Below are 11,289 nucleotides of genomic sequence, written 5' to 3' on the forward strand. Positions count from 1 at the left end.
AAATCCATGTTTGGTCATGGAAGGACACACCCACTGAACACAGCCTTAGTTTAGTTAGCAGGGGGCTTGGCCAAAGTTTGTATCCTATGTTTGGAAAGTAGGTCGGTAGGGAGGCTCTTGTCGGTCACGATTTGAGAGGAGGTCAAATGACCAAATTTGTCAATGTTAAGGGACAAGAAACAAAACTATACACTTTATGGTACAAATTATAAATTGTACAAATTATATATTTGTGCTGGTTATCAATTCAGATGTTTTTAATAATTACACACTTCATTGATTAGTTAATAAAAGTTATTGCACTGAATTTGACTATATTACCACAAACACTTTTCAAGTCATGTATTCATAATGCAGACATTTACAAAAGTAACTTTAAACTGTATTGCACAAAGCATTGCAACTTTTAGGCTGCAACGACCATGCTTTTAATTATTTTTTTCATTAAGGATTTTTTTTATTCAAATTGGTATTCAGATATATTTAGTCACAGACCATTTATTGCAGTTTGGTTACCAACATTTTCAAATTCTCCAAAAGAAACAAATAATATAGGTGTCAAATGAAACAAAGGTCAAAATAATTAGTATTTTTTTGGGAGATCTATAATTTTATTTTCGTTATTAAATAATAATTTAGTTTTTACTTTATTTTTAAAATAGGAAAATAAGATAAATTTTGGGTAATAGTTTTAATCAATTGTCTATTGTAATTTATTTACCAATATGAACAAACAAATGATCAATATATTTATTCACTTTGTTTACGTTACATAAAATAAAGTTGTTAATTGTTTATGTTAACCAAATTACGATTAATAAATTCTGTTCATTATTGTTAATACTTATTAAATTATTTTAAAAAATTCACTGAACTAATGGACCATTACTATAAAAAGTTACCAATTTTTATTTGATAAAATAATAATTCTCTAAATGAGAAAACAAAGCTGACAGTAGGTGGCAGTGTAAAGCGAATTATTGAATCGTTCAGCAGCAGCGACAGTGCACGCACAAAAGTTTATGTGGCTTTTAAAGGTAATGTTTTCGTTTGTATAACTGAGCAAACAGGCAATATTGTGTCTGAAGTATAACATAAGATTATCTTATTAAAAACCGCATATTCACTCGCGCTATTCAACAAAACAGCAGCCATTCTGTTATAGGCTATTGGTCCCATTGTGAGATATTGCTTAACTATATCACTTGATTCAAATATATGACAAAAATCTATTTTTACCTGGCAGTATTGCTTCAATAATTTGAATTCAAATAGGGATAACTGCATTATACAACAGGCAGTGAGTTGTTCTGCATGCTGTTCATCAATCAGTTATTATTCATTATTTGCCCTGACTTGCTTACTGCTCCAAAATATTTCTAACCTGTTAAAAAATTAAAAAAATATTGTTTTTAAAGGGTTTTTTTATTACCCAGACATTTAAAAATAATATATTTTAGAGCAGTAATCACAATAACGTGATACTGTGATATTTTTTATCCAAGGTTATACTGTCAGAATTGTGTGCTGGCCCATGTAAGGGCTAAAAGTCACTGTAGAAATCATTGCATTTATATGTACATAAACATTTTTAATTGGCATTTAGATTTGGATATAGACAGATGGATAAAATTAGTCTTCAAAAAGACAAATATAGAACATTGGATACCTTTGCATTTAAAATATGTTTTCAGTAGGATAGATACCACACATGCCTGATTACATAAAGATTCACAAGCGCCACCTGTTGATTAAAAATAACGCTACACTTAATACATGCCTATTGTAAAAAGATAATTTGTCAAATTTGAAAACAAAGACATTATGCCTGCAAACACATAACGTTCCCATATGGTTCCCATTTATTATTTATATTGGGAAGCAAATAAAATGTGCTTGGAACGTTATGTAGGTTATCTTTTGGTAACCACCATAATATAATCTTCCCAGAACGTTCAATGCAGGTAATTTTCAATCTATTGTCTGTCTATTTACATTTTTAATGTTTAGTTAAATATGTCATTTGCCATTTTTACTAACTGTATAATAAATGCTAAATAGGCTATGTTTTTATTAATAGAAGTTTAAAATGATAAATATTCAAGAACTTCCTTACTAAACTTGTTTTTATAGTACCTCACAAATTCACTTCTCCTCCCCCATAGCCTTTCAGAATAAGCAATCACAGGGATGGAAATGTCTATAAATTGGGACAATGTGCATGAGATGTAACTGATATTTCCATCCAGCAGCTGCCACGTGATATAAGTACATTTGTGTAATAGGGCAGTATGAGGAAGATGTGGTGAGAAGAAATGTTTCAGCATTCATTACACGATGATTTTTCTTGATGAGAGACTAAAGTTCCTCAAAAAATAACGGGTTTGGTGTTTTCCATCGGTTACTTTTGCTTTGCTCAGTAATGTCATTTTAATCTTGTGAATTTCACTTCTGCACATCCAAGATGAAAGCGTCGTAGCTCATATTATAACAGCTGGGGATGTTATAGTGAAATTTTGGCTCTATCTTTCTGAGGTGGGGGGTGTGATGTGTTCTCTATTGTTGAAATCAGAGACAGAAAAAGAAGACTTGTGAAAGACAACGGCTCTGAAATATTAACCTGCATCAACAGCAAAACACAAAGGTAAGAACTCCAATTCATTAGACATTTGTTCATGCCAAAATCCTGGGTGAAACGAAGCAACTTTGTAAATTTAAACAAGGAACAATAGGTTTCTTTTTGTTTTAATTTGTGACAGTATGAAAGCATTATTTAGAGAGACGATATACTAATATATACAGTATGATGTAAAGTTAGATTCACATATTTTGTCAAAGTTTGTATGGTGTTGTTTTGGTGTTTACACTAGCAGAGAGTATCAAAACTATATTTTATGAGGTATTTAGATAGTCTTTTGTCTTGGTTTAGTTCAGTTAAAGCTCTGTAGCACAATAGAAACCTGAAGTAGATAAAGGTAAAACAAAAGGCATGCATTTCAAACTCCAGATTGAGCTGCCAAAGGTGTAAATGGCCTGTAAAATACCCAAAAATATGTTAATTACTGAGAAACAGATTTTTGGAGTAAACATGCGAGGAATTTATTTTCTCTTGTTATTTTGAGTTTCCAAAGGTTTTTCTATTTGTAATATTTGTATGACATTTCAACCTGAGGTCTTTTTTGTCTAATAGAATATTTTCTGAAACACATATCTTGTTGTGTAAAGGAAATTGTATGTATTTGTTTAACTGTTTTTTTTTTTTACATTTTAGAAATTAAAGATCAGATGACATGATTTGTGGTTCTGTAAATAAAATATATTTTAAGAACATACAGTAAAGCATGCCAACGCGGTGGTGCAGTGGGTAGCGCTCTTGCCTCACAGCAAGAAAGTCGCTGGTTCGAGCCTCGGCTGGCATTTCCACCCGGTGCTTCGGTTTTCAAAGACATGTGGTATAGATGAATTGGGTAAGCTAAATTGTCCGTAATGTATGTGTATGGGTGTTTCCCATTGATCGGTTGCAGCTGGAAGCGCATCCACTGTGTAAAACATCTACTGGATAAGTTGGCCGCTGTGGCGACCCCAGATTAATAAAGGGACTTAGCCAGAAAGAAAATGAATGAATGAATGACAATGAAGCAAATGTATTTTATTATGAATATATGAGTATAAAAAGAATTAAATAAGTGCATCTTATAAGAAAAGATTGAGGAAAAATTGGTTTTATATTTGCAAATCATGTTAGCAAATCATGTTTGAAGTCATACTTACATGTGATTTCAGACTGAATATTCAAATTAAACACTTTAGTGAGCATGTCACAGGTTCTCACTAAACGTATGTGCGAATGTAAAACCAACTTTACCCCACTTAAGGAAAGAACAAATAAGGTGAACAATACAAAACAATATCCATAGCAAGCAGACTGTGTAACTGTTTATATAGTTTTGAAACTATAACATAGACAAACAATCCACATCAGTGAACATAAAGAGAAAATGCATGCAATAAAATACAGAATTGCTGGGAATAATGATAAAAATAAATTCATTAAGAAAAAACCTAGCCATGTTACACTGAAGAGTGAATGACAGGAGTACGCTGAACAAATATATGAAAATAATATACACCAACGCATAGAATATAGCTACTATACATGCAATAAAACTTATGTGAAGGTAAACCAAACCATAGATCTTCATTTTTAGAGGAAATGTTGTTTTAAAGTTTGATGAAAAGTCTGTTTCTTGGACTTTTAAGGATACTTTTTTTCCCTTCTGTGGATATTATTAAGAAAAATACTGAATCAAACAATACTTGATTTTCTTTGTCCTTGTGTAGAAATAATCGGGTGTGGTCTTTTGTCCAGCAGGGGGCAATAATCACCTCTCTAATCCGTTGAAGAACTGTCGGTCACAGTGACAAAAAGATCAAAGTAACAAAATGACCAGAATAAACCCACGAAACAGTCTTAACACTTCACATTAAGGATAATATCATCTCTCTTCCAAATCTAAGCCATGCAGCCTCAATAATGTCTTTTTATTTATAGAATGTATTAGCCTAATAAAATGTTGCTTGGAGACATGTTTGACTTTAAATGAGTTTTGTGACTGTGTGGTTTGTGATTCCAAATTCAACTTTCTTAAGTTTCATCATTTACTTGTAACAGATCAGTTTTGCCCAGGGGAAAATGGAGAACAAACTGGAACAAGATCAAGAAGCTACGACTGTGCTTTACTCAAATTTGAGTACACAGAACATTTCAACCACAGGTACTGTTTGTTTCATGGCCTGTTTGTTTTTTTATATCATGCTATGTCTTTTCAGGTTGTGTTATAATTTTGCTTGTAAGTTTAGTAAAACTTTACAATAAGGTGCAATTTGTTGCTATTTATTAACCCAAATTAACATCAAGCAATACGTTTTTTTCAGCATTTATTCATTAATTCATTTTCCTTGGGCTTAGTCTCTTTATACATCAGGGATCGCCACAGTGGAATGAACTGCCAATTTATTCAGTTTTTAAAGTTTTTACTCAGTGGATGTCCTTCTAGCTGCAACCCAGTACTGGGAAACACCCATACACTCTCACATTCGCACACACATACACTACGGCCAATTTAGTTTATTCAAATCAAACCCAGCCAGGGTTCAAACCATTGACCTTCTTGCTGTGAGGTGACAGTGCTAACCATTGAGTCACCGTCTCGCCCATTTTGAGCATTTATATTTAGTACTATTTTTAATACTACATATGTATATTAAATTTTCTAGAACTGAGATTGATAAATGCTAGAAGTATTGTTAGTTAATGTTAAAAATTTTTAACAAATGAAATGTAACACACTCACGCACTATATATGTCATAAGTTTGGGGCCAGTTTAAAAGTAGTATATATTAATTAGGGCTGTAATAGTTAACATTCATTCATTTTCCTTCGGCTTAGTCCCTTTATATATCAGGGGTCACCACAGCCGAATGCACTGGCAACTTATCCAGCAAATGTTTTACACAGCGAATGCCCCTCTTGTAACCCAGTACTGGGAAACACCCACACACTGTCATGTTCGCACACATACACTACGATCAATTTAGTTTATTTAATTCACTTATAGCCCATGTGTTTGGAATGTGGGGGAAACCAGAGCACATGGAGGAAACCTACATAAACACAGGGAGAACATGCAAACTCCACACAGAAATGCAAACTGGCCCAGCTGGGACTCAAGACTTTCTTGCTGTGAGGCAACATTGCTAACCACTGAGCCACCATGTCGCCCTATTGGTTCACATATTCAAACATATTTAAAATTAGAGTTCAATAATGACTGAAATATATTTATATTATATGTCAATATCAGCTGTTCCTATATATATATATATATTATTTTTTTTTATACAACAGTTCTGTCTGGTTCTCAAATCTGATTGGCTGATAGCCGTGCGATATTCTGGATATATATGTATATTGAAGAAATTCAATTCTAAAATTCTATTTTATTAAAAATTCTTAGAAACTTGATTTTTTACAATAACAATAAAAAAACGACAATTTAAGGTTTTGTATTTCTTCTCCCTAACTGTACTGAAATTAAACCAATCTGTAACTTTTAAAAAAATTACATGTGTACCAAACCATTCGTTTTGTGTACTGTTACCCCAGTATAAAAGTGTAGTAAATGGAATCCAAAAATTTTAAGTTAATGGTTTAACACAGGGGTGACACGGCTCAGTGGTTAGCGCTGTCACCTCAAGAAAGTCACTGGTTCGAGTTTGTTCTCCCAGTGTTTGCATGGGTTTCCGGAAAATTTATTAACCTCCGGCGCTTGTATGTATATGGATGTTGGTATAGGTGAATTTAATAAGCTAAATTGGCAGTGGTATATGTGTGAATGAATGTTATGGATGTTTCCCACTACTGGGTTGCAGCTGGAAGGGCATCCAATGCGTAAAACATATGCTGGATTAGTTGGTGGTTCATTCCGGTGTGGCAACTCCTGATGAATAAAGAGACTAAGCTGAAGGAAAATGAATGAATGAATGGTTCAACATTCAGTTGAAATTCTTTTATCTATTTTTCAATTAATTTATTTTTTCTATATTAAAAATGTACATTTCATATAACCTTTAAATGAATTGCATTTAAACAGGAAGTAACCCCCCCACCCAATTTGTTACAGATAAAAGCTTATGCAATAGCCTACAGTGCTACATGGTTTTGACCACACAAGAGCAGAAAGCTATCAGCTCAATTTGCTTTCTAGCCGGCCCAGTGACTTTCCTGGCGAACATTTTGGTCCTGCTGACCATTGCAAGCTCCACAGCACTGCGCAGACGCCCATCGTACCTGTTTATCAGCAGCCTGGCACTGGCCGACATGTTTGCCAGCTGTTTCTTCACCATCAGTTTTCTAGATTTCCATCTTCTCAGTCAGAGAGACGATGCTAACCTCTATCTCTTCAAGCTTGGTGGCGTCACAATGGCGTTTACGGGCTCTGTGGGAAGCCTTTTGCTGACAGCGCTGGACCGATATCTTTGCATCTACCAGGCTTCCAATTACAAGCTGCTACTGACACGCACTAGAGCCAAACTGGCCATATTATTCTTATGGTGTGTGACGATTATTCTCTCATTCCTCCCTTTGATGGGGTGGAGGTGCAAAACCTGGTTGGATCGTCCATGCTCACGTCTCTTCCCGTACGTGGATCGTCACTATTTGGCCAGCTGGACGGGTCTGCAGCTTGTGATGCTTTTTCTTATCATAGTGGCTTATGCTCTTATCCTGTGGAAAGCAAATCGCCATGAAGCAAATATGGGTGGACCAAAGTTAGGGAGGCAGAGCGTGAAAGGACAGGCTCGAATGCGAATGGACATTCAGCTCGCACACACTTTTAGTTTGATCCTTCTAATCCTGGCGATCTGTTGGCTGCCCGTCCTGTCCTTTATGGTAGTGGACGTCAGAGTGACCCTGACAAACAAACAACAGCGAATGTTCGCTTTCTGTAGCACACTGTGTCTGGTGAACTCTTGTGTAAACCCTCTTCTCTATGCCCTGCGCTGCCGAGAGCTGAGGGGAGAAATGCTGGCATTGATAGAATGTTGCAAGGCATGCAGGGAACATGCTTTGGGTCATACTCATGGCCAAATAACTGATAGCAGTTCTGGCAAAAAGAGCACAAATCCGGCAGTGAGTGGTAGTAACCCAGAAATTGTTTCTAGGAGTGCAGACAGGCAGCAAAACAGCATATGAATAATGTCTAAAAGTCATATTTACTTGTCATTTTGTTTATGGAAGCACAATATATTGTTGGCCACAACGATATCGGCCGATATGTACAATATATCGGTTGTCTTATCAGTAAAGACAGATACATTATTAGTTTTAATGTTATTGTTTTTGGCCTGATATAGTAAAGCTGATGAATTGATTTTTTTGTCGATTGATGTATTTAGGATGCACAATATATTGCTTGCCATCAGCCGATATGTAAAATATATTGAGGGTCATATAAGTATTGACTGATATATTATTAGCTTTGATGTTATTGTTATTAGCCCAATATATAAAAGCTAAAAAATCATAGATTTTTTTTGCCAGTTGATCTACTTATCAAAGATAAGATTCACAATATATCGTTTGCCCTATAGTATCGGCTGATATTTACAATATGTCAGTTGGCATATCAAATCAAATATAAGTAATAACTGATAAATTATTAGCTTTAATGTTATTGGCCCGATATAGTAAAGCTGATAAATGATGGATTTCTTTGCCTGTTGATCTATTTAAGATGCACAATATATTGCTTGCCATATCAGTATCATCTGATATGTAAAATATATTGTTTGCCATGTCAGTATCGGCCAATATGTACAATATATTGGTGGTCTTATCAGTATTGACTGATATATTATTAGCTTTATTGTTATTGGCCGAATATATAAAAACTGAGAAACATTTTTTTTTTTTGGCATTTGATCTACTTATCAAAGATAAGATGCAGAATATATTGATAGCCATATTAATATTGACTGATATGTACAATATATCAGTTGTTATATTAGTACTGACTGATACTTTATTAGTTTTAATGTTATTGTTATTGGCCCTATATATAACTGCTGATAAATTTTGGATTATTTTTGGCGGTCAATCTACTTAAAATGCACAATATATCGGTTACCATATCAAATATATTAACCGATAAATTATTATAATGAATTCATCTTTCTTTCTATAGTGCTTTTTACAATGTAGAATGTGTCAAAGCAGCTTAACGTAGATGAAGAACAAATAAAAGCCCATAAAATATTACAAACTATGAAATATTCAGGCAAGTCATGCAGGAAGAAGAGTAGTTTAGCCGCATGATGTAGGTCTAGTAAATTAAAACTGATTCAGTTCAGTTTGGTATATGTGTCATTGTTGAAGTTCAGTTCAGTTTCATTCGGATGCTTTGTAATGCAAATAACACTGCTGAAGGCCGATCCACTGAATAGCAAATCCACTCCCAACCAGTGAAGCCAGAGGTGGCAGTTGCAAGGAACCAAAATTACACCAGTTGACGAAAGTGAAGAACAAACCTCAGGAGAAACCAGCCTCAGTCAGGGCGACCAGTTCTCTTCTGGGTATGTACAATATACAGGTGTCATAATGACCAATAAATTATTAATTTTAATGTTACAGGCCTGTTATATTAAATGTGATAAATGATAGATTATTTCTGTCAATTGATCTTCATAAGATACACAATATATCGGTTGCCATATCAGTATTACCTAAAAATTATTATGCTTAATGTAATTGTTACTGGCCCAGTATTTTAAAGCAAATGAATGATGGATTATCTGTGTCGGATGGATGGCAGTTTATCTACTTAAGATGTATACTGCTGGCCATTATGATATGACTGGTGCCTTTACCATTATGTGTCATGTAAATACACCCTAAAAGATTTATGAAAAGAAAAATAAGATCTTGGTCATATTTGTCACTGTGGAAAAAAAAACACCATGTCAACTTGTAAATGATTCTGAGAAAGGAAAGCTATATGTTGTTGGAATCTGCCATCTTCACATATGAGAGGGCGCTGCCATCGGAATTTATTTGGGCTTGACACTTTCGGTCTCATTCACTTCCTTTGATTTTTAGCTGTTAGCTAATTATGCTGATTGATGCTGCAAACTGATATGTCCTTATTACATTTTTCTTCTGTTATAAATAGTCATGAACACACTTGTTTGTAGGTTTGACCATTTTCTCCCATTTAATATTCCTATAGGACCATAGTGTCTATAGTCATTTCTCCCATGCAGGCAACACTAAATCGGAAGTTCTAAAACAATCACGAAATTGAACGCACTTCCACACTGAAGAACAAAGTCAATAGGGTTTTGAAATAATATCAGTTACCAGTGGTATTGTTTGCATTTTGGTTTATGTAGTCAAACTTATAAAAACTGAGATGGAACTATATAGGCATGTATATTGGCTTCACCAGAAATGTCCATATGGTGCATCCCTAATTTTGTTCATATTTCTTATACAAATTATTTGAGATTCTTAAATTCAGTTTTACAGATGAGAAGCTGAAATAATAAAAAAAAATTGTCTAGTTTTTGATGATACATTGTGCCTTCACATTGCGCATTGTATTGTAATAAGTACAGTATATTAAAATTAGAATATGAAATGAACAGAGCAGATTACTAATAAGAACTTAAACTTATGTAGTGTATACAAGATTTTAGCTTCAACGAGTCATCAATTTGAACATTTTGTAAACAAATAGAATCTGAAATAGGGCTGCACGATATTGAAAAAATCAAACATTGAATTTTTTTTTATTCTGTGATATATATTCCGATTATGTAGACAATTTCACCAAATGACTTGAATACCTATTTTGGAAAGAATTATAATTTACGACAAAAATATCATAAAATATTATAAACAAATCTACAAACATAGATAAACTCAATAAAGAAAAAGATACAAATTAAATAAACAGCATTTTACTGTATTAAGCAAACAGTAATTGAATAATCAAATGTAAAATACAATTGCATATTCTATGTTGTGTAAACAATTCAATAAAATTAATCATTATTAATTTTTCAAAGTTACAAATGGTCAATTTAAAAAAAATGTTTTTATACTTTTAAAATCCTCACAGTCAGAGCCCCTTTAAAAAACACTTGCGAAGTGATAAATTATAATCCAAGACACAACGTTGCAAACACGTGCAATGTGACTATTGCGAATGATCACATTGCTGAAAAGATATATTGTGCAGCCTTAATCTGACAACATATATTTATTGTTTATTAATATGCAATAAGTCGGTGCTTAGTAATATTGCTATTCTGGTCTGGTTTCGTTATTTCCCTAAACACCTTTATACTTACTAAACAGACTCAGAACAGCTGACTCATCTGCTTCAATTTCATCCAAGCATAAAAGAAGCCATGTATATATAGATTACACTGTGAAACAAAACACCCTTCAGCGTTATTGATGACTAGAAACTAAAACTTTGCTTCCTTTTTTAAATATATGCTTCATGATTTGTAGCACCACAGCACAATCTGTGGCTTCATCACAGTTCTCAGTCTTAAAACTTATCTATGGTAACTGTTATGATACACTAAGGCTTGAGTATATGTTTTAATGATACTTGGCAAAGAGAAAAGACTGTAGAATACATCTTGAATGGACTTTGATAAGAGTCTGCTAAGAATTTAAAATGCTTTAATCCTGAATTTTGCTTATTTTAGAACAGAAT

At 33.7% G+C, this 11,289-nt stretch overlaps 1 protein-coding gene across 3 annotated transcripts; it reads left to right on the forward strand.

Moving 5' to 3' along the window:
• The first annotated feature begins 1,877 nt into the window (after positions 1 to 1,877).
• On the forward strand, positions 1,878 to 10,495 carry cnr2 (cannabinoid receptor 2). 3 transcript variants are annotated; one of them, XM_073925355.1, is made up of 4 exons: positions 2,289 to 2,419; positions 2,536 to 2,644; positions 4,673 to 4,775; positions 6,685 to 10,495. In XM_073925355.1, the coding sequence occupies exons 3-4, from the start codon at positions 4,694 to 4,696 to the stop codon at positions 7,752 to 7,754; spliced, it is 1,152 nt and encodes a 383-aa protein (XP_073781456.1). In that variant the 5' UTR covers positions 2,289 to 2,419; positions 2,536 to 2,644; positions 4,673 to 4,693; the 3' UTR covers positions 7,755 to 10,495.
• Positions 10,496 to 11,289: the final 794 nt, after the last annotated feature.

This window comes from Danio rerio, chromosome 16, assembly GCF_049306965.1.
Source record: "Danio rerio strain Tuebingen ecotype United States chromosome 16, GRCz12tu, whole genome shotgun sequence".
In the NCBI taxonomy this organism is placed as follows: Eukaryota; Metazoa; Chordata; class Actinopteri; order Cypriniformes; family Danionidae; genus Danio; species Danio rerio.

What these genes read in the sequence shown, in the direction of transcription:
- cnr2 (XM_068214025.2), top strand. Translation starts at nt 4,694, where the DNA reads ATGGAGAACAAACTGGAACAAGATCAAGAAGCTACGACTGTGCTTTAC. An exon ending in ACAGAACATTTCAACCACAG is followed by an intron (nt 4,776 to 6,684) that starts GTACTGTTTGTT and finishes AATTTGTTACAG; the next exon opens with ATAAAAGCTTATGCAATAGC.